Source organism: Pagrus major, chromosome 16 (genome assembly GCF_040436345.1).
Source record: "Pagrus major chromosome 16, Pma_NU_1.0".
Taxonomy (NCBI): Eukaryota; Metazoa; Chordata; class Actinopteri; order Spariformes; family Sparidae; genus Pagrus; species Pagrus major.
The window spans coordinates 12606368-12630709 of NC_133230.1; the positions used below are offsets into that span (position 1 = coordinate 12606368).

At 40.4% G+C, this 24342-nt stretch overlaps 2 protein-coding genes, 1 long non-coding RNA gene and 2 other non-coding genes across 5 annotated transcripts in view; all 5 read left to right on the forward strand.

The window, feature by feature from the left end:
* Positions 1 to 9117: 9117 nt before the first annotated feature.
* On the forward strand, positions 9118 to 11493 carry LOC141010638 (uncharacterized). The gene is made up of 6 exons (XR_012180195.1): positions 9118 to 9151; positions 9366 to 9409; positions 9977 to 10044; positions 10836 to 10919; positions 11152 to 11234; positions 11319 to 11493. It is a non-coding gene; the product is annotated as an uncharacterized lncRNA (long non-coding RNA).
* On the forward strand, positions 9597 to 9732 carry LOC141011314 (small nucleolar RNA SNORA9). The gene has a single exon (XR_012180284.1). It is a non-coding gene; the product is annotated as a small nucleolar RNA SNORA9 (small nucleolar RNA).
* On the forward strand, positions 10625 to 10760 carry LOC141011313 (small nucleolar RNA SNORA9). The gene has a single exon (XR_012180283.1). It is a non-coding gene; the product is annotated as a small nucleolar RNA SNORA9 (small nucleolar RNA).
* A 1007-nt stretch (positions 11494 to 12500) lies between the features above and the next one.
* On the forward strand, positions 12501 to 16145 carry rbm43 (RNA binding motif protein 43). The gene is made up of 2 exons (XM_073483542.1): positions 12501 to 12561; positions 14649 to 16145. Exon 2 carries the CDS (start codon positions 14649 to 14651, stop codon positions 15879 to 15881), a length of 1233 nt encoding a protein of 410 aa, XP_073339643.1. The 5' UTR covers positions 12501 to 12561; the 3' UTR covers positions 15882 to 16145.
* Positions 16146 to 17359: 1214 nt separating this feature from the next.
* The window catches only part of myo1g (myosin IG), a 44968-nt gene continuing 37985 nt past the window's right edge, over positions 17360 to 24342 (forward strand). The window contains exons 1-2 of the mRNA XM_073483540.1: positions 17360 to 17465; positions 21428 to 21530. Coding sequence (XP_073339641.1) covers positions 21436 to 21530 — 95 coding nt within the window. The 5' untranslated portion in view covers positions 17360 to 17465; positions 21428 to 21435. The remainder of the gene's footprint in view (positions 17466 to 21427; positions 21531 to 24342) is intronic.

Genomic DNA, 24342 nt, shown 5'->3' on the forward strand with positions numbered 1-24342 from the left:
CACCCTGCAGGTTATCTTTTAAAGACACTTCAGGGCCCGAGTGTGACGATGCCTCGGGGGCCCGCAGAGTATTTTTATGTTACGAGTGTTTCCTGCAGCGACATCAGAAGTGAGCCGAGTGTTTCCCAGCAGCACTGTGGAGGATTCGGCCTCCTGCAGATATGCTCTTTCTGGGCTCTGACTCAAGTGTGTCTGGCTAATTATAGCAGCTCGCCGACCAGGACGGTTCAGACATCTGGTGTTATGTGCGTTTGTCACTCCTCCGTGTTTGACGGTCTCCCGCCGAACAAAGTTCACTACGAGACAACACCTTGTTTTTGTTATTTAATCTAAGATCTCTTGCTGTTTTTTTGCTCATAACGTGCAGACGGTCACGCAGCTTACAGTCTCGATTTGTTGCTGTGAGATGAAAAACATTTTATCTGTCAGCTGTCAACAGGTTTAGGACTCAGTTGTGTGTTTTAGTGCTGAAATGATGACGTAACTGACGCTGCCATCTTTGGAGCAGCCAGAAAATATCATAATTCAACAACGACAATAATTGTTAGCTTTACTGAGACATTAGAAGGTAGAAATTCATATTAAGTGAGAAAACTGGGTTCGTGGTTCATGAAAGTTTGCAAAGAATAATTTGCATTTACATGTACAACATTTAGCTGATGCTTGCAGATGAGCTGAAGCTAATTACAAAGATTTTCAGATCAAAAGCAGCCACGTATGCAAACAGAGAGGTGAGAGTTCGGTCAGAGCTTCCTGGTGGGCCATAAACAAAAAACAAAAATGTGGATAAACAAAAGCTGCGGGCCAAAAGGTGAAAAACACCAAAACTGAAGTAATTAGTGTTGCATGTTGTTCCCACTGTGCTGACGACGCTCCAGCCTGAAGTTGTTCCAGAGGATGTGTGATCAGTTCAGCTCAGACTTGCAGAGGATCCTGTGGGATTTGGGCTGCAGATAATAGACTTAAGACAGATCTCTGCTACTCTTTCCTCAATGAGCGCTGTGATCACTGAGCCTGCTGAAGTGGAAACTCACCAGACCGGACCGTGAGGGTCGCATTGATCAACCGTGGTCAGCTGATGAGTCTGTGGTGGAAAATTCCTCCCAGAGCAGTTTGATATATATAAACTGTCCACTCACTTTCATGAGGTCAAACACGCAACATCACGTGAAACACTGGAAATATATATTACGTTTATCTCATGATGACTGATGGCTATTATCTACCAATGAGCCAGAATGCAGTGTTCTCATTTGGACTGCGATCATGTTTTTATTAGTATACATCATACTTCAAACACTTCATAAATCTCGTAAACTAGCTAAGACTTATAGTTAATTGTTAACAGAGGTTGTTATAATGACGTTTAGAGGGTTATTTCCGCTGTTACTTCTCATAAAATACCCCCAAATTAACAACAGTAAAAAAGAAAAGTCACATTTACTCTGGCTGTTGGGTTGTTCTTGGCATATAAAGCCTGCAGTATCCTCAGCAGCTCACTTACAGTAAGAGCATGGCACAGCTTCAGTTAGTATTCAGGACACTTTTAGAGGGAGAAACTCAGTAAGATAATCTGATAAAGTCACTGATGCATTCAGAGATGTGGAGTTCACCCTCCCCTCCCCACAGCTATCCCTAAAACGTGTGTAAAAGGATTAAATCCATCAGAGGAAAAAATATCTCTGTAGCCATTAGCCCGTGTTAATTGATTCCCCGGTGGAGCCCCCGTGTTGATCAAAAAAAGGTCCCGGCATGGCTTCCATTAAACCCCGGATAGCTTGACTCCTGGCAGGAGACGCGGTGACACCGTGGCCTCGGTTTAAACGACACCCACAGGTAGGCTGAGAAACAAACGACCAATTATGGGCAGCAGAGCAGCATGTTCTGTCCCACCCGGACGTCCTCCCTCTAACCTGGCCTGTTGTCAAGCTGCTCGTGCTCAGCAGCCCGCCTCTGTCTGCCTCCTCACATCTACTTCACAATTACAGCCTGTCTGATGGAGTGATAATCACTGCAGCAATCAAATCAGGCTTCAGATACACTCCTGTGCTTCTGCTGTGGCTCCAGTAGGCCCATCTCCCAGGCTTCTACTGCTGCTGCTCCTCTGATGAGGTGCTTGTGATAGAAGCACGTGTGGAAGTCAAGAAGTCACGTGAGATGTAATAAGTTGGTTTTCTGCTTTCTTTGTTATGTATTTTTTTGAGTTGTGTACTTACATTATCATAAATGTTTCCATCAAATATTGTACCATGAGTAACTTTTCATTTAGAAGGTGCTATTTGTAAGAAGAGTAGATGTTTGAGTCTCATTCCCACCTCGTCAAAAACTGACACTTTAGGATGGCGCCTTTAAAATAGCCAATCATGCAAACTCATTGTCCTATGACCAGGACAATGACAATGAGATATCCAATGACCAGGATATGTATACGTATACATATCTGTATATACAGAATGTTTATATGTCAGGGCGTGTCCAGTTGGGCCCTTAGGCAAAGTGCTTCACGGGAACCAGGGCAGCCCGATGAAAAGTGGGCTACTGGAACAGGAACAAGACCTACTGGAAAACATTCATGGACGAGACCGGAGAATATGAAACTACTGGATGGATAAGGTACAACAAACATGCTATGGCAAGGGGCAGCCAGGACGACAGGTCACAGGGGGGGATATATCATCATACCCACACTCCCAGGTTGGGTACCAAGCCCCAATAACAACAAGTCCCAATGCAGACGCTCCCAATGCAGATGCTTGTTTCCATATCATTCACCCTGCTCTGCTGAGATTGTCTCTTACTCTGTAAAATATAATTTGTTATTTTTTTATTTATTTTTGACAGAAGGAATGTCCTGTACTGTGAAAAAGGGACAATAAACAGTTCAAAAACATCCTGAGTAAAGTGTCATGCAATACAGACCCACTGCACGGGAAGTTGAGCATTTTTTTCAGGATGTATCTGAGTGTTTTTCCATCCGCTGAGCCCGAGTGTGACAACATGAGATGGATCAGATTAAGTGTGTCAACTGCATGTGAATAAAAGAAACCGCCGTGACCGCAGGATATTTCCACACGAGTTTAAAAGTAGAATCAAGGTGGCATGTGAGAGAACAAAAACCCATAAATGCCTCATAAAGTGGAAACAAACAAAACGTGACAACACTCCTCGTCACTCGCTGAAGTGTCTCTGGTATTTTAATGGGCTGTATTTCACAACACAAAGCAGTATCGCAATAAAATGTGACAACAAAGCAGCCATCAGCTCACATTTGGGGCGAAGAAATCTGTTGAATTATTGCGAAAGATGTTTGAGCAGGCGACAATATAACTCCTGCTGCTGATCATAAATACTCTTATCGCTAATGATTTACTTTGGGAAATTCCTTTTGTGTGCAAAGTGTTCGTGTTTTGGCAGCACAAGAACAAAACGTTTTGATCCGCTTGTACTGTAAACACTCGTGGGTAACAATCTACATCACTGTGGGTTGTGAAATCCAAACATGCAGAGAGGCGTCCTGCTGAGTAATACTGCTCAGGACTCAACGTGTCTCTCATGTGTGCCGGACACGTTACTCTCAGAGTTATTTAAACATCCTGACGCCTGCAAAGGGACATCAGCTCACTCATGATGTGGATTTTCCCGAATCTATGGACAGATATGACGTTAGGAGGCGAGCCGGGGTGAGAGTATCTGCAGAGTCATGAAGCCGGTACACTTTGTCATGTGATAAGGCTATTAGAGAAGGATCTGGCCTCCTTAAATAACCTGGATTTAAGCCCTCCATTGTGAGTAAAAGAGATGGTAAGGTGGCAGAGAAGGGCACGACTGGGGGAGGAGGAGGAGGAGGAGGAGGAAGGTGGGAGACATTAAAAAAGAGAGCTGAGAAGCTGACTCAGAGTCGCAGAGGGAGAACATCCTGCGACGGGCGCTGCGCAGCATTAAGAAGCTGACTCAGTGTGCATGCTGGGAAAATCATGTACTGGAAATCTTCTTAGTGTGTGATCCATCTCCTGAATCACACCTACACACGCAGATGAACCCGCTGCACTCTGTCCAAGGAACCATATGTGCTGTTTAGGGCTGAATGTCATTCGAGGTGGTTGTTTGGCAAAGACTCAGACAGATAAGTTAGATTTTTAAAGGGACAGTTCACCCCAAAATCACATAAACATATTTTTACTCTTAGCTGTAGTGGTATTTATCCATTTAGATCACAGGTCTGCAACATTTTTCAGGCCAAGGACCACTTACCTGATAAAAAGACAGAGCAGAGACCCCCTCCAATATATTTTGTATGAAATTCAGTTGCATATTAAACTGGCCCTACAAAACAGTGGGCAACCTGCAGTGCAACAGTTGAAGCAGGGCTAATGCTAGTGGTTTCTAAGGTGGAGGGTATGTCAGAGTTGCTCGATAAGATATAACACAACCCATAATAGATCTCAAGAATGCCTGTACACTTGGGGTAATAATACAGATTACTGTTCATTATGTTTTCAATAATATGTAGTTAGCTCACTGGTTCCTTGTGATGGATAGGTGCTGCACAGTGATTTTAGCGAAATCATGATCAAGTTACTCAAGAGAATACAGATCTTGCTGTGAGCAGTTTCATGGAGAAACTATTTTCTGTCTACTGAACTACACCGTATCACTGCGCAGAGGGAAACATGCATCCACTGATGGAGGAGAGGCTCGCTTACTAAACTAGCTAACGCCAGAGCTTAGACAAGAAGGACACCATTAATGCTTACGTCCCATCGTGGAATCATATATTATGTTATTGAATTCTAATTATTGATGCATTCGTGTGTTATTAATTTACATACTGCCGGGTAGCTTGACCTATAATAATATGTCATTATTCATTAGTTGATCATCAAAACCTGCAAATTGACCAGTAAGTATAATATTTTCATAAAAAGTAGCGTAAAATGAACGTAAAGAAAAAGTACCTAAACTGATTTACTTGTTGAAAAAGAGAAGGGAGGATCATACTGACATTATGGCCCCACGCCGCCTTTTTCTCGACCACGTGGGACTGTAAGTATTCCTCCTCATTTTTGGAGGGCCGGGATCAGGTGAAAAGGATTATGTGCTCATTAAACCCTGAAGTCTGAATCAAACCTCAATTATCCTCAAACTCTGACATTACAAAGCCTCTCAGGTCGCTGCGTGGTTTCGTAAGAATGGCCGGGAGCTGCTGCACGGGGGGCACCTCAGCTCTGCTTGTGTTTCTGTCAGTGATGTAGCATCCAGATCAGACTGAACTGTGGGTCCACGTGAAAGTGCCCCAACACTGCAGCAGCAGGGGCCCTGCCAGATGATATTAGAGTCAGTAGAGTCAGTCAAAGTAGAGACAGAGCTTGCAGATTGTTAGATCAGAAGACAACATGTATTTTTATTGTTTTAGAGGATTGATAACATAACTTTTCCTACCAGATGTTGAAAAAGATAAACATTTTGGGATGCAAACATTAAACATTTGCAGGTTGCAACCTCTCAAATGTGAGGATTATATGTTTATATGTTTTTTCCACTCATATTGCAAACTAAAGGTGCAATTCAAGGTAAGTGAGCATGCAAACAGTAACAAGACATACTGTATGTTAGAGGACATTCACTGGGGTAAGGATGAAGTCAAAAGTTTAGATGAATTTTTCTGTCTACAGAATGAACCGACCATTTCTCGTAACAAATTTAGCATCGTCCGCCAGCAAAAAGGTAAAATATGTACGTGGCTTCAGTCACCGGCTCCAAACAAAGGTGTTCTTTTGAGTGGCTGGTAAAATGTAAACATTCATGAGCCATTTGGCTGGTGGACAACAAAGTTAATTTTTCACTCTGTTCACAAGTGGAATAAAACCAAACTTCCTTGTATTTTCATATACAGGCAATCTGAAACACATTCCTGATGGCAGCAGGTTCAAGAAGTCATAGAGGACACTTGATCTTTGTGTTTAGAGCTGAGGTTAACGACACCTTGCAGTCAGTTCTTGTCCTTTGTTGGAATAAATAGTCTCGTAGGCATTGCTTAAGCACAACAAAGACGTAGTGAATCTAAATAAAGCTGAATGGCCACAGAGGATAGACTGCTGAATCAAACCAGACGTCAGAAGCACAACTCCATCACCTAACTAGAGCTGTAATCCACCTAAAGGCCTTTTGGCGGGCACACAGTCCAGTCAACGCTGCTCCAACTGTCGTCACCGCTCTCTGATTTGTTTAAAGGTGACGCTCTGAGGATCAACGCCAGCCGAGAGAGTTACAACTGCAACCTAAGAGCCTTTTCTCAGAATCAGTTTGAGGTCACGTAAGATACCTTCACTCCAGCTGTTGAGTTTATAAACTGCTACAGTGGACATGCAGTGGACAACGAGAGGGCTGCAGGGTTTGTTTCGCCGTAAGATTTAAGCGAGGGTTATGTAAGCGGCATTACACCACACTGAGTCAGAACGTGAATAATGCCTTTGTTTGATTGTGAGCATGAGTGAGTGTGTTGTGTTCTTCTGTCAGCTGATCAGCATCACAGAGAGAACACAGGAGATGCCACCTCGTCTGTGAAGCTGCTGGAGTTAAGTGACAAATCAAGTATTTGGAAATGAGTTGAATTACACTGAATAAAAGAAGACCTTGTGTTTGGTTTGTACTACTATTCCTCAGGTCAAGAATAACCTTTAATGAACTATGAATGAACTACTTTTTAATTTCTGGCCACTTGTGAGCAGAGCGAGCTGAAAACACAACAATGTTAAGATACTGTAGTATCATCTTGTCAAGTTTAGGGCAATGTTGTTGCCTAATGCCCATTTACACATGAAGCTGACATGGAGCAGCACTGACATTCACTTGGAGTCATATTTCTGGCTACTTGATGAATGTAAGTTTTATATTTGCTCTTATTTTTAGCTCAGTTTTTGGTCTCTTTTTCATCGACATGTTTACGTTCACATTATATGCAGTCATCTGATAGACTGTATATCTAAAAAATATGCATAAAGCTCAGGGTTTCATTAACAGGAGGCCCCTAAAACCCCCAAATTCCCCCCATATTTCAGAAGACATGACCTTTCTCTTCTCAGTGTTAGCTAAAGCCTTCTTATTATGAAACAACATCTGATATAAAGTAAAACAGACTTTTGGTAATGCATTTTGTTTTTTTGAGCTATTTAAAGATTCCTCCCAGAGGCTGAAATGTGATAATCTGATTGTTAAAGTCTGGTAAATTATTTCAAGCTTGGCCTGATCTGTTCTGTTGATGTTGTTGTTGGTATTGTACAGACATGTTCATGCAGCAAAACAGACTCTGTCAGGATTAATCCCTACAGGACCAGGGCATGGTTGAAATAGGATTATTCAAAAAGATCAATTATGATAAGACGACCGTATTTTGTTTGGTGGAGACTTCAGAGACAAGATAATGTGGTCTCTTCTTATTTATAGCTTCAACAGAGCGGTGATGCTGATGTCTTTTTGACGCCACTTTTGTTTTCACACAAACTTCCAGTAAATCCCTGAAAAATACGGAAACGAGAGCAGCAGCTACAACAGCCCATGTTTGTGTCTAAACACAGATTCAGATAGTCAGTTTTGGCTCTTCGTCAGTATGCAAACTACGTCAACCGGGCAAACAAAGCGAAAATTCATCTTGGACGTCTGCTGATGGTGCAGGCAACAACAGACGGCCAAGGAGAAGTCTGCTCCTCTATGGCTGGCATTGTTGTACGACAATGCAGTCTGAGTCATCCACCACGAGCGTCCTCCTCGTGGACACTCCAGGGCTGCCAACTCCCACCATCAACGGCTGTCCACTGGGTAATAAAAGCCCTCCTACATAGAAATGGTCTGTAGTGGCTATAAAATCAGTTTACAAATAACTGAATTGTTACTGTGTGGATGTTTTCATTCTAAAATCCTGTAAAAAAAAAAATGTAAAAAAATAAAACTTGTCCTGTGAAAATTCTATATTATTTATGTAAATATCTTATAAATGACAGGTCTGTACTTACTTTCCTGTCATCAATCTACATGGGGAAACAGGAAGTCATTTTTACATGTTGTGATCATAATTTCCATTCTGTATGTTATTTTTGGACTGCATGCGGAAGGTGAAGATTTGTTTTTCTATTTATTATTATTTTGACATTTCCAGCATGAGGAAGTGAATCAGACTAACTACTTTTTTCCAGTCTCTCTTAAAATACATTTGAATAAACTTTATTTGTAAATACAGTGTCATTTGTTTTGGATGCATTTACATTTACTAGTTTATCTGTTTTTTTCCTCTTTCAGCCCAATCTCGTAATTAGCCAGTGATGGAGCGTAACTAAGTACATTTAGTCAAATACTGTAGGCTGAATATTAGATCTGATAATTGTCCAGGCTGATAATCATTCATCCCATTGTAAATATATGTATAATTTACTTTGAAGCTGCTTGTACTTGTGATACTTAAGTGCATTTAATATCAGCTACTTTAAGACTTTTACTCAAGCACTATTCATCTGGGTGACTTTTACTTTTACCAAAGTAACATTTTTACCTGACATCTTTACTTTTACTCAGGTATGACTTTTGGGTAGGTTTATACAACACTGTAATTAGCCTAGCCTACATTCAACTCATATTTAGAATCATGTATTCCTATATTTATTCACCTGCGAACATGTCTGCAGTTACTATACAGCTTACAACTTTAAATTAATACATTTATATCAGCAATTCATTTTTTTTTTTTTTGCCTTACCCTAACCCTGTAAGCCACCAAGGGTAGCAAGTTAGCCTAAGTGAAGCTAGACCTCTGCTTTCAATAGTGCCATAAATGTAATTTGATTGCTTACTTATTAATCTTTTTTTCACTTCATACCATTTCTACTAACTTTTTATTATTGTAATTTCATTGTATTAACTGTCACGATCACTGTCCATTCGGATATACGCAGACTTTCATCCAAAAATCACATTTTTAAGAGAAAATGAGATCTGTTGACATACCTGGCCGCCATTTTTGGTATTCTACCGCCCCCTGCTGGGAGACCCCGTGCATCGGAGAAGAAGAAGAAGACGAAGAAGAAGAAGACGAAGAAGAAGAGATAAATACGTCACATCCGGATGGTCAGTCCACTTCATTTCGCAGCAGTTGAACGTGAAGGTACGTGTCAACAATCCTCTTCCATCCAACTCATATTATAAATGTATAAAGTTTCTGACTTCTTGAAATGTTATTAGAGGCGAAGATTTGTGACAAAATGGCGGTTTTGTGAAAGTTTCTAACCGTTTAAGTCGTAGAAATGCGGTTCCTGCTAGCTAACATGTTTGTGTGAGTTTGTAATACCCATTATTCATTTTCTTTGTTTTGTTTACAGACTGAAGTCGTCCAGTGTGCGACGTCCAGCATCAAGATGGAAATGTAAGATTGTCTCTCCTAACATTTTCCTTTCGTTGTCACAACTTATTTGGCAGCAGTTTGTCTTCCAGCCCATGTGTGAGTCTGTGGACTGGCTTGTGAAAGCTCTGCATGCTGTTCACACAGGAAACTACAAACACATTCATTATCAACTTCAGACAGACTTGCAATATTATTTATATATTTAATTCTGCAGACCTTATCCAGCGAGGCTCAGCCTGCAGTGGCTCTATCCTTTCCTGTAGTGTCTGCTAGAGAGATGTGAGGCTGTTTGAGGCCCTGCTGTGTCTCCTCATGGCAGGGTTATAGGTAAACCTCCAACAAACCGAGTGCAAAGTATCCGTTTAACATTTCATTGTTACAAGAAATGGACCCTAGTTCTGGGTATACCTTTTTTTAGAGAATATGCTTGACCCTTTAACAGGAGACCATGTGGCATGAGGGGATAAGATTATATGGGTGGAGTTGTCTGTAAATCTCCAGGCCTTGCATACTTTTTAGACTCATCCCTTCATGATTCATTTAAGTGTTAAAATCCTGATTTCTTAGTGTAAAACTGATCTTTTACAGGACTGCAGAGATTAATCCAGGCCCCGCCCTGCTCAGACCTCCTGACTGACATCTGCTGCTCACTGAAGGTTAGTGTTTCATACATGTGGCCTGACAAATGGCTGTTTTTTCATGTTGTATGCCTGGAAAAACTGCCCAATCTCCCACGTTTAAGCATTGCTTGCGAACAAAATGTTACGCATACTCGAGCCACAGTGAATCAAATGTTTTTGATGTGATTGGATCGTTTTTAGCTCAAATCCAAACACACACCTCCTACTGCTAGCTAACGGTCAAGTGGGGTTAGCCAGTCGCCCTGAATAACATTTGATTGGATACGTTTATGTAACCACTCCGGAGTTCACATGAGTCATCTAAAGTATTATGCTCTACTGGAAGAGACAGACTTTTAATATTAAAAACAGAGTAGGGCTGCAGGATAAATCGACTGGCTAAGTGCAATATCCAAATCGCATGAAGCTGCAGTTTTTGATAAAAGCAAATTGTGTGACAAAACAGCATTATAGTGCTGCAGAGAAGCCCTGGCCTACAAATCTTGATGTAAGAAAAGAAAATGTAGTAATGAAATCAGTCAGAGCTATATGTAAAGGTACCCTTGGTATTTCTTACGCCAACACTATCTTGTTGAACATTAAACCTGTAAGAAGTGTGCAGACCTTTTCCAGCGAGGCTCAGCCTGAAGTGGCTCTATCCTTTCCTGTAGTGTCTGCTAGAGAGATGTGAGGCTGTTTGAGGCCCTGCTGTGACTCTTCACGGCAGGGTTATAGGTAAACCTCCGACACTGTCATAGCTTTCAGATAAAGCTCTTGTTGTACTGCTCCAGCTGTCTGAGCTTGACTGAACTGTTTTTGCTTTACAGGAGTTGAAAACTCGGCACTACTTCAAGAGGCTTTCAGCTGCTGAGTGCAGAAGTCATGTCAGAAGCCCACAGCGAGGTTAAAAGGTATGTTACCTGATCAGTAATCATAGCACATCAAACCTGGATTGGCAGTTCAGTTTCACTGGAGTCATTCTTGTTGTTTGCTTAAATTCTGCTGTACTCATGTGCTTCATTGTATTTAGTCAAGCTAAGTTGGGGTATTGAATGGTTTTGAGTCCTTGTATGAACAGATATGGACACAAAGCGTTGTATAAATTAAAAATCTGAGAACTACTGTGTTTTTATTCTTACCAAGGCTTCACCGGTCTCTGTGGATCAGTTTGGGCTCCTTGGTGAAACCAGTGTGCCGCAAACTTAAATGGCGAGACTTTGATGCAGGTGAGAATAAAGTATTAAAGTCAGTCTAATGGTTCTTGATGTTATAAAACAATAAATGTATTAAAATATTTTCTTTATATGCAGATTTCATCTGGGAGTTGGAGAACCAGTTTGTCTGCTGAGGGGAAACAGTGTCATATTTGGACGTCTGATCCTCAGAACTGAGAAGAACAGAAAATTCAAGTCTAGACAAGAGAATTTGTGTCCAGAGTTTCAAGGGAATGACAAACAGTTTTAAATAAACATCATCCTTAAGACATTTGCTGTGGTTGTTACTTCATTTAAAATCAGAGAAAAACTGATTGTGTCTGATTCCGTGTCCCTGAATTGCACAACACAAGAAATACACTCAGACTACAGCTGCTTTTATATTCGTCACACAAGATTGTGTTGATCTGTGGTTTTGTGCAACAGGATTTGCCTGGACCGTGGCCAACAACAAAGTACAGATTGATTTCTAAATTAAAATCCTGAAATGGAAAAAAGGTCTGAAAATGAAAGCAGTATAACTGCTGTAATCTATCTCAAAAAACAAAGCTGTTGCTGACGACATACGAGTGGTTTCAACACTTTAGGAGCATAAAGGAAACATTTTTATCTAACTTAATTTGTGAAACCTAAAAGTCAAATGTGATACTAAAATGTATCCTGTGGTTAAGATCTTTGTAAAAGCACACAATTTGAAATATTGAGTAATGTTTTTATTTTTATTCTACAGCAAAGAATGTAATACTGGTAAAGATCCACGTGGGGGCAATATTGTATCTAGTGTAGGACAGGATGTGTTGGTCTAAAACTATTTATCTTACATATTTTAAAGCTGCAGATGTTTTCAGGTCTTAATAAACACTTTGTGGCCCCTTTATTTGGTACACCTGAAAATCTAATGTGATCCAAAACAACTGCTTAACCATAAAGTCTATCTATTAGGCGTTTCTGTTACTTTGTCTTGCAGTCCAGTGTAATGAAATAATAAAAATGGTGCTTGAACCTGTTTATTATGAACCAGCCATTTAAAGCAGCACTTTATATTTGACTTATTTAATTTTAAAACCCTATTACAGTTGTTTTTTTCAAGGGCTTTCAATGAATATAATCAAATGACTCTGTCCTGTTACTGAATAAATGAAAAACAAAAACATGTAGTCAACTTTAATCACTGAAAACATGTCGAGAAGGAAATATTACTTTGTTTTCATTGTGTTTTATTGTGTAATGCTTGAGTTGTAAATCAGCAGCGGACATGACGACGTTAGTTTCGGTTTGAGCTGCTGCCTGCTGCTAAACACAAACCCTGTTTATCCACCTTACAGGACTGAACTACACAGTAAGTTACAACATTGTGTGGATTGACTTTTGTTGCAGGTTGTACATCTGCAGATTTATAGAAATATGACTGAGTGAGCTAATGAATCACGTGGTTACTCGGTAATATTTTCAAGAACTCGTGATATTTACAATTAGAAAACGCGCTTTTGCATCGAAATGAGTGTTTTCTTATAGAGCACTTTGTGTTTCTCGAGCAGAAACCTCGCGTAGGTCTTTATTAATAGAAACCACATCTACCAAACAGCCTCAGTTTACCGAGAACAGCATAAGTTTCACTTTCGACGAAACCCTAATTCTTTTAATATCAGCATGAAACCTTTATCTGACACACAAACTGGACAGTGTGAGGTATAAAAAGCTGCGCTGGAGCCACGGAAGCAGTAAAATCACTGATAAATCACCAACAAACATTATTTTACTCGCATGTAATTTTTCATTTTTTTACATTCATGATATAAATAGTTTCAAACATGTTTTCCAGCACCATATTCTGTTGTTGTAATCTACTTTACACAGTTGTTACAAGAAGTGGGCTGCTGTGTGTCTAAGTCATGGATATTGACCACGTGATGACGTAATGAATGTCACTAGTAACGTCAATATCCCAGACTCCCTTACAAATCGAGTGATTTTAAGAGTTGTTGCATCGCGAGGAGAAACTTAATCAAATTTGTGGAACGGCTATGGCAAATTTTAACTCATTGGTGCCTTCTTGTAAATTCGGCATTAAGTATAATACATTAAAATGTTTCTTTACTTGTAAAAAGTGTCAGTTTCCTTGCGGCGTCGCTGTAAAGGCCTCCTCTTTGGGGAAAGTGGCCGGACTCCCTTTAAAAAACGCTCAATTTTGAATCTTGTTGCGGAAGGAGAAGCTGTATAAACGTTGTGAAACGCTTTCTACAACACATTCACAACTATTTAGGCCTACTTGCTAATTCGGCAGATGTTATACATGAAAATGTTTCTTTCTTTTTGTAAAAAACGTATCTCTTTGTTCTAATGATGGAAGTGAAGTCCTATATTTTCATATAGAGCATAGTTTAATGTCAGCTATTGTACTCTATTATCTAATTTTTTTATTACCCCCCCCCCCCACACACACACACAAAACTCAGATTATAACTCAAACCCTGATTAAAAGTGTGTGTTCACCTTTACTGTTACAGCGTCAACAACACCAACAGAGGGTGGAGAAAAGACGGCAGCAGAAGTTAACTCCAGATATTTTCTCGCCCTGTGCTGAACCATAAGTAGGAGTTGCAATAGTGTATTATCTGTGGTTCATTTGTGTAGCTGTCCAGTGGGGCAGTTTCAGTACTCTGTTCTATCTTTATAAAAGGACTGTAGAGACGAGTTAAAGCCTCTTCACGCTCATGTTCGGCTGACAACACCAGTCATTTAGTAGCTCTGTCGGAAAAATCTCCTACAAAGATAAACAAGGTGGACTTTTTTACCTTTTATTAGCATGAAACATGGTTGAGCACTTAGAGGCACGTTAAAGCAGTATTTATGTATTTTTGTGGTCTTGACAGTAAACCATATTTTTAAAGATAAAGCTGACCTTTTTATATATTTGTCTTATTGTCAACAAATAATAATAATAATTGTCAACATTTTTTGTGGCAATTCTATGACTCCATAGACAATAAATCTGATTCCTAATAAATTAGATATTTTGCTGTACTCACTTCCTCTATTGCTCAGAAGTGGAAAACACACATTCAGCATTTATATTAGTACATGTGTCAGCCTCCTGGCAGATCTACTGTATTATAAGGCCATTTTTGTTCAGAGAAATCACAATTTGAGGTGGTTAATTCTTGCTTGACATCCCTGGTTGAGTTAATCACTGAATCCATCCTTTAGTAACTCATGTCACGCCATTTCTTTGCACGGTTGCTGCCCGAGTCTTGCAAAAGAGCGCTCGTGTTTTGGAGGTGAATCATCGACAAAATAATTTAACAGTGACAGCTGTTGATCATCTCGAGATAACAGAACATCGCCATCACATTTTTAGTTTTCCATCTTATGTTAGCTCAAATTATTCATTTCATTATTTTGTTTTTCTCCACCTCTCATTCACAGATGGATTTCCCAGTGGAGGCAACAGTGCTTTTGAATAATTTCCCCGATGAGACACAGGTGCGCAAAATCCTCAGGTCACATGGCTTTGAGTTGAGAGATCTGAGCAGAGATGAGGTGAGTGTCAAGGGGTCATTTTTGAACCTTAAAGCTGCGAAGGCCTCTTTGGAGCTGCTTCTAAAATCACAAACAAAACCGGACATCGCGCCACCCTCCCCCTCACCGGTCCCAACGGCTTCCTCTGGAGCCATTTCCAAATACTACACTAGCAACAGCTCAGATCGTAACAGAAGCCGACCAGGATCCCGAAAACAAGCCTCCCCCACCACCATCACCACCAACACCACCACCACCACCACCTCCTTCTCCTCCTCCAACCACCACCCAACTTCTTATTCTCCAAGACCAGACCAGCAGCGTGGCTCACTCAGGTCTGGAAAAGAGTCCTTTGTAGTCGATGCAGACGTGTTCGGGTACGCAGAGCGGCTCAGGAAAAAGGACATCGACTGCATTCTGGAGAGCCATAATGTCGAAATAGAATCGCGTCCAGTTGGCGAGAGCTGCAGCGTCACTTTACACGGGAAGAGTGCAAGAACAGCTGTCTTCAAACTACAGAGTCTCCTGCACGATCTCAACAAATCACTCCGCACGCAGGAGGTTTCTCTGAGGGACATGGATCGAGACGGCAGGGCTATGTTAGTGACAATTCAGGAAGACAGAAACATTTGGAAATCAGTGCTTGTGTGTCAGAAAAAAGACGGACTTCACCTCATCGGACCGTCTGGTGAGAGCTACGAGTTAAAGCAGAGGCTGCTGGGGAGGCCGGTGGACCGCTCGGGACAGAGAGGACGGACATTAGACAGGAACTCCAGAGGGAGGAGCAGCTCTCTGCCACCGATCAATCGAAGGAACACAGAAAGAGAAAGTGCTGCCGTCGCTTATCCATCTCCTGCTGGAGCTGCAGGTTACACTCCTTCAAAGTACCAGTATGGTAAACGGGAAGGTGCTGAATCCAAGCAAGGAGCTGCTGCTGCTCTGAAGAGAGTTTTTAGGGGAAGAAGCTTCTCTGAGACCCGCCACAAAAACACAGCAGACAGAACTAATGGCAACGTGCAAGAGATGGAAAACAAGAGTCCGACTCTGAAATCACCCAAGAAAGGCGCCAAACAATTTCTTATTGCAATTAGTCCTGATAATATAAAGACAGCGTTTAAAAATAGGAAAAAATGGCGGTGAATTAAAGTTCAGGACGGTTCACAGACAGAGCTGAAACATTTGTTTTTTGTCTTTTTTGACCATGTTATGTGTCTAAATACCTGATATTTGTCTGAGTATAGCAGGTACAAAGCAGAGTAGTGTCTTGTAATAGGGTGAATCGTGTCTCTTGTTTCTGCACTATGTAACTTCAGTGAGAGGGTTGGATCACACTGTTACATACATGTTATGAGTTTTGTTTGTAGATAGCACCTACATTACAACATTAAAGTGTTACACACCTGAGATTTGTATCTATGACAGTGGTGTTGCACTCAGAAACTGTGGGGGGCGCCAAATCACACAAAATGCAGATTCCCACATAGTGCTACTTTAAAGCTACTGATAGGAACTTTCATTTTGTTGATTCACAGTGAAATTTGTTTTAGTGCCCTGCCTCCGTCTTCCTCGATTCATCCTCAGCACTCCAATGTAAATAAACTGATTTAATTTTCTGACTTATTCAACCTGGGTAAGTAAAAATCTGACCAGGTGAAAGTCATTAAGAAACACTACAGTATATTTTGCAGAAATAGCCAATCCCTCTCACTGCTGGTCTTGTTTGCATACGTAGACCACTTAGAGTCATCAGTAATATATTGAGACTGGTTCATCACCAGTTAAAAACTCCTTGTAGCACGTTTAGTTAACCATGAAATCACTGTGACTCTAAACATTATTGTTATATTTAATTATCGGCTGATAATGGAATTGAACAAAGCCAATAATCTGAAGCCAAACTGCTTTCATCGACTTAACAAGCAGGGCACCTTTAAAGTTAGTTAGTGATAACTAAATCAGAAGACCAGAACATGTTCGCCGGTGTGGATGATTTTTACAGATTCAGAGAAATAAAGCACAATTGCAATTTGCACAGGGGTGGATCACGTATGTTTACACAAACTACAGCAATAGTTTTGCATATGGTGCATCCCTGTATTTGACCTTCTGTACAAACATTTTTTTGCTCTCTCTCAGCCGACATGTACAACAATATTACTATACAGTATGAGCTATGATTAACAGATAACATCAGCCCTGCAAACATCAGTTTTTCAGTGTCGACTCTCTTTAATCAGCTCTTTAAAATGTTTTTTGTTGAAGCTAGTTGATTGCACTGTAAATGTTGATGATCTGTACATTTTTCTACATCTATAAGAGCATCAGTAAAATACGGTTTATATAAATGGAAAAAACTGAGAATAAATATGGCAATTAAATAAACAAATGTCCAATAAAAACATTAAGATTAACAATGAAGTACCTTGGGTGATTTAAAGATTCTCTGAGTGATATTTAAACGTGTTTGTGCTCAATTGTCAGCGTGCCCGTTTGTTAATTTTACTTTAACACCTGAATGCAACATCAAGATGGAGGACACATGAGCAGGAAGTGAAACTCTCTGACAGCCGACTGACCTCATGCTGAGTGAGGAAGTGCTGGTGGCTGATGAGGATCTCACAGGCAAGTTTTAGTTAGAAGAAGGGACTGGATGTTTGACTGGACACTGCTGATATTATACAGTTTAAAACCAGCTTCAGTTGAAAGGCTGTCAGAAGCTCTACAGTAGGTAGGTGTTTTGTAAATGTTTCAGGCTGATGGTAAAGTCCCTTTACACATAATTTTCCAATCAATGGTTTTATTCAATTCAGTCAGGGCTGCTGCACTGATGACTATAAGTGTGACTCAGAGGCCTCATACCTACTAGTCTGATGAGAAACCTGTCCTCTATTAGAGCGCTGTGGTTTCCCCTGTTTGTTTTTGTCTGTAGCCAGGGTATCACAAAACCCCGGCACGAAATCTGATGGACAGAAAGTTGTAGGAAGTCTGATAGTAAATGAAATTACATTTTAAAGTTGAGTTCCCCCAAATTTACCATTATCTTGATTTTTTCCCCCTTCTTTTTTCTTTTTGTCTCTCCTTGTTCGTTATTTTCAGTTGTTCATTTGTTCTCTGTTGTTGTTCTTAGTAGTTACAATCACTGTCTGTAGTGGCCGCTTGTATATGTCTATTTTATTGTTAGTTTTTATGTCTATTTTAGAGTGTTGTATCACTGCAAACAAGCCACAGCTAGAAGTCCTATATATATATTGCATTGGTTGCTTTTCAGTTAGATGTAACAATGCTTATGTGTATTGTCCCTGTCAAATAAACTGATAAATAAATAAATACTACTAAAAAGGACAAGCATGAAACTTCAATCTTGACTAAGAATTGTTGAATGACAAAACAATCCCAGCTCAAAGCTCTGACTCCCAACAGGAGCTTTTACCCTGCACCTCTCTCACATAGTCTTCATCAGTGGATCATTTCCTCTGTTGTCATGGAAATGACACTGATGACATGAAATTTCTAATTACTTGTCCAATTATCAGCTTTTTCAGAGGTTTCAACTGTGTCTGTGTTGTATGAAAGCCCCGGACAAAGCTGGAAAGTTGAGCTTGGATTGTTTTGTCTCGTAATGAAACCCTTAATTTACCGAACACTTGCTGGATAGTTTTTTGTTTTATTTACTCAGGTTTTGAACTATCTGTCTCTGAGATTTACGGTGGACACTGTTCACAACACGGTTATCAACGCTAACATGGAATTTTTTTCTTTTTCTTTTTTCCAAACACATCCTCATATCAAAACAACAGATTAGATCGTTCAGAACCAGTATGATTGTTGTCCAAGACAACATGTGACAGGCGTATGGGACAAACGTGGTTAACCCTGTGACATGGTTGCATCATGGTAACATTAATAAACATGTGGTTTAGGTTGTGAAACTGTCCCAGTTTGGTTCGGTTGGACTCCCAGAACTACTTGGTTAGGTTTAGGAAAAGATAATTATTTAGGTTATAATAAGTACTTTAATTAAATATGTTCAATTACTTATGCGATGTAAGTTAAGAATGTTACGTAAGTTTAAATAAGTTAAAATCAAGATTTGGTTTCATATGGGACGCAAACAGTGGCCTCTGGGTGAAAGCACTGTGTTTGAACCAGCCGTCCACCCTGACCTCCTCCCTATGGACATGTGGCCTTATATACTACGTCACCAGACATCCTCCTTTGCCCCCGTCATAATGTCTACGGCCACTAGAGATCACTAACTAACAATAAATGTAATTATGGATCGTAATGAGCTCCTTACATAGATACATACATAGCCGTTCTCGAATAAGAGAGAAAAAGTCTTTAATTTAAGTGAACTAACCCTTTAAATTTTAAACAAAAGGAGTGACATAGACAAGTAATCACGCAGCACTATGAGGCAGAAAGGCTGATTATCCTTATCACAGACTCCATTCATGAAATAGACAATACAGGCGTGGATTCAGCTCATCATGGAAAAAAACTCGTCTGAGTCATGAAGTGAGTTGTGTCACTCGGCCTGAAAGATATCCACACGCTGCTGCAACATGTTGGAGAGCTGTCTGCAGCTGGAGACGTCACTTCAGCGCACCTCGACTTTCACACCATGCTGAGAGGTGTACAAGTTAGAGGCGGAGCTCATCCGTGGGACTGAATGAGCTTTGTGGTTAAAGGATAAATCAGACTTTTAGCATGTTTGTGTTCAGCAATAGTGAAAGATTAGTGAAACTAGATGAAGATGAGTGACTTCAGGAGCATGTGACAGAAATGTTTCATGGGTAAGTTTTGGCCTTCAGTAGCATCAATAACACGGGACATGGGGAATTTTTGTTCTTTCTTATGAATTGTTTTGCTTTCTCTTTAGACATTTCCCGCTCTTGAACTAAAATTAGACCCACTTCCAGTGAAGGCAGAAGACAGCGGTTGGTCTTTACTGGATTGTGTGAGAACAATTATCTGTGAGAACAGCATCCGAAAACAAATACAAGAGTTGTTTTCCAAGAGTTGCAGTATGTAGCATTCATCTCATATTAATCAGATCGTAACTACAAGCTGCTGAGTTGGAAAATCTGTTCATGTCATCCTCTGAGTCGTTAATCTGACTCTGATATCAGGACTTTCTGACAGCTACAACAGCTGTTTGGTGAGAAAAACCACAGAAGTGGCGACAAATCATTGTCAAAATGGCTTCAAAGCCACCATGTTAGCAGTGACATGATAACTGCACAAAGCTGCTTTATTTTGAAGGTTTCATCCTTGTGTGTCATGTTCTGTTTGACACTTCCTGTCTTTGTGTGTTTCTTTCTTTTTGAATGCCTTTACTTGCTTCACCTGTCCCTCATGAGTCTTCCCTCCTCGGTGTATTTAAGTCTGTGTTTGTCAGTTTGTCTGTTTTCGTCCTCGTGTCACTTCTGCGTTTGGCTCCTCTTGCCGTCCTACGTTTGCTGATCATGTGTCTTCAGTGTTCCTGGTTTTTGTTCCCCGTGCCTTTACAGTTTGAGTTCAATTTTTACGTTTCTCTTCTTGTTTTTTGGAATTACCCCGGCCTGCTTTCGTTGCCTGCCTTTGTAATTTGGATTTCTGCTTCGTTATTAAAGCTCACTTTTTTTCCCACTCGCCTATCTTTGTGTTTACAATTGGATCCTCAACTTTTGCTAAAACTAACAACCTCTATATTCTCATTTAGCCACTTGTTAGCCTTTTTAAAGACACATTAAAGCTTTATAATTCAAGGGAACCAGAAGTGCAAAAAGATGCACTTATTTCCAGGTTTTAGGACTCATTCCTGCAGTACTATAAGAAACTTACAATTGGACAAACAGATAATTTGAATGAATTATTTTCTCATGATGTGAGGGGCCCAAAATGAGTGAAAAAGAGGAAACTACCTTGAAAAATTCTTGATAAAAGGACTTAAACAGTGCTGTGAGTAGGGGATTTAGAAGTCACTTGTCTCTGCCTTAGTCAGCTTTCCAGTAAACTCTTTCAACTTAATCACACACACCTACACCCCGACTCTGTCTTACATGACAGAGAGCACTGCTAACCCTTTTGGCTCCTGAGTTTCTCAAGTTTCAGCCTGGCTCTGCTGTGAGATGGGAACCTCTGGTTTCATGAAAATCCTCAGGGACACATTGCACTGCCAATGCCAAGTTAAGAAAGGAAATGCCACGATCCTTCCCAGGAGATAAAGGCCATTTTCCACCCTCAAATTTGCAAGGTTAACTGCTCTTGTCTGGCAGTATGTCACATGTTGGTTCCTGTTTCTGGGAAGAAAAGATACACAAAATAAAAACAAAAAGATTAAGTCTGGTAGTGAGAACCGCGCACTAAGTGACAGTTTTGAAATTTGGAGGCCTTGTGGCAGGAAGAGAAGAGACAGAGGAGGATGCAGAAGTGGTGTGAGCTTTTAAAGATAGCCTCCTGCTATTTATACAGATCTACGTGAGGGCATGGGCTGACTGACAGGATGACGTGCTGCAGCTTGTAGACCACAGCTTTCTGTGACTTTACTAAGCACACCCTAAAATTCACCAGAGAGCTTTCCCCGCCCACAGCAGACTGTCTACACTAGTCGACCATACTTCTCTTTCTTCTTCCTTAAGCCGCTTTCTGTTCCTCTGCGTCTTGTCCGTTCTTTTTTCATATTTCGTGTGGTTGGTGAACAGGGGCAGGGATGGCGGAGCTGGAGGGCCTGGAGTTCGGGAAGTCAGACTTCGTGCTCCTGGATGAGGTGACGATGGAGCAGTTTATGGAGAATCTGAAGCTGAGGTAAGGCCTGAGAGACAGTTAGAGAGGAGGAAGGGAGGGGACGAGAGTGGAAGCAGCTGGGTGGCAGAGATGCAGAGGGTTCATACAAACCTGATTTATGAAGGGAAACCACGTGATTCTGCAATAAAATATGTTAAATTAAGGTTTATATGATAGATCTAAGTGTCTCTGACATTCACACACTTACAAAACTGTCTCTGACACTAGCTTGATGACTTCTTTAAAGTGAGAGGCTCATAAAGATGAAACAAAGCGCAACCTGTCTCTACCCCGCCTCTCCTGTTCACCCCCTGGGGTTCAGGTATAAAATTGTGGTTAATTTCATCATAACCACACTAAACACTGGCTGTCAAGCGAGCCAAATGAAGCACATGGCAAGCCAATAAGAGCTAGTCTCACCAAACCTGTCTGACTTAATATGTAGATGTAGCTTGTTTTTGTTTCGTGACCTTTCCGCTCTTTAGGCGTATAACCCTTCGGGATATTTCTCTTTGTCTCCAAGTCCAGACAGTGTTTTTTTTTTCTTCTTTTTTCTGTGTTGCTCATTTCCTCACTTCCTCGGTGACTTTTCGCAGGGGCATCATGTCCTCAGTTCAAACTGTGAGAAATCACACAGTTTCCCGTCATCTCGGGTTCAGCAGAGGCACCGAAAATGTCAAATAATATCAAAAAAGCTCCAGATTTACAGAAAACAAGTCTCACTTTCTCAGCTGACGTGTGCACAGCAGATGGGCTCTAAATTAGCATTTTTCACATACTTACACCGTCTCAGTGTTCGTCTGTCATCACTGCTTGGCAAAGTAATGTATGTAGAGTTTCATCACACAGCTTGATCAGACTTGTCAGGTGGAAAAGCATAAGCATGTTGTGAAGTTCGTGCTGCTGTGATGATTGTCGATACTTTCACCTGTGAGTTCAGGTGTTTGCCTTTTCAAAACTTCTGTGTTTGCATTTCTATTTTTGCACTTGCACTGTTTTCTTTCTGGTGATCATCACTGCTGCCAAGATGAGTATTTTTCTCTCCTGTTGGGCAGGATATCTCTAAAACTTATGAATATATATGCCTGGAGGTTGGTGAACAGAGAGACCTTGGTGTGAACCTTTTCTTGAGTCTCTTCCAGAGATCAAGACTTGATTGGAAATTGGTGTTTTCGTCAATTTAAGTGCTTGACCTGACACTTTTAATGCAATATTAACTACAGGCAATAAAGGTTTTGTGCTCTTTGAGTTCCCTCTTGCTCAGATCATGGTCTGCGTCTCCTCTCACCTGATTGGTCAGTATATTACCAGGAAGGTGACTGAGGCGACTTCTCTATTTTTTTGGCACCAAATCCAACTGTGACTCAGAGGAAACCTACAATTTGCTGCACCAGTGCTCGACCAATATTCCTGCTTTCAGGGTTGATTTAAGCCAGTTGTAAATAAAATATATAAATAGCCTCTCTGTGACTCAGATGCAGCCATAACCATCAATGTATGTGTTGTAATTCAGATGGCGGGATCCTCCTGCACACTTCCCCTTCAGTGAACCTGAACTCAAGGCTGAACCTGACTATTGTTTCCCAATAAAAAAAGTTTAGCTGCACACAGACTGAATGAACGGTGCTTTCAGGTGCTCCAAGTCAACTCAAATTATAGGATGATAGGATCAATAATAATAATATGATTACAGTTATGAGACACGTTTCTATCAGTTGAGGAAGAATTTAATTTACCGCCACTGTAGCTAAAAGTGAAAATGATATAAAAGCAATGTTTAAGTTTGTATATTAGTTCATGAAGGAAAATGACCACTTACATACAGTACGGTGGTTTGAGCAACACCCTGCTTCACATTTCACTTTTTCACTTTCACTCATATGATGGAGTGAAAAGTTAAATGTTTCCCAGGGATACCAGGAGTGGAAGTAACTAATTAGAGCTACTCAAATCGCTGTCAAGTCTGTAATCTTACTTGTACTTAAGTATGCATTACACCATGTAATCTACTTAGTTACTTCATAATCGAGTCCTGAGTACATTTTGAATTAATATCTAAACCTTTCATCCTCATCTTTGCAGCCAATAAGGCTGTCTGGTCACTGACAGGCCAATGGAAACCCTGACATACGGACAAAAACACAACATTTGATTGAATGTCTGCCACTGATAATGCATCAACAGTTAAAAAGTAACTAAATCTCTGAGTTATTGTTTGAGAAGAATACTTTTAATTAGGTATTATTTCAATACCAGTAGTTACTGTTTGCACCCGTGACAGAAACTCAAGTACTGTACTCAAGTACAATGTTAAAATACTTGAAAACAGTACAAAGAGCCCACTATCTCACCAGGCTGATAATCAGTTGATCCCTATATAATATCGTTATACTTTTACTTGTACTTTTAATCCTTGAGTACATGTAAGATAAGACTCTCAAAGACTTTCACTCAAGTACTTTTTGTATGGATGACTTTTACTTTTACCAAAGTAATATTATAACATGATATCTTTACTTTAACTCAAGTTTGACTTTTGGCTACTTTTACAACACTGATGTTTCCCTCTGAACTGTAGTACAAAGTGAATATAATAATAACTATAATAATAATAGTGAACAGCTGAAAACTGCACTTGAAGTGAGTAAATGTACTGAGTTACTTTCCTCCTGGACATTTAATGATTGATTACTTGTTGGCTTTTATTATTCATATTGTTGTTCTAGTCTTCATCTACTCAGTGACTGATGACACCCTGAACACAAACACCTGTTAATAACCTGTGGTTATATGATTATGTGTAACAATAGAGCAGTATACTGGTTGGGTCCTA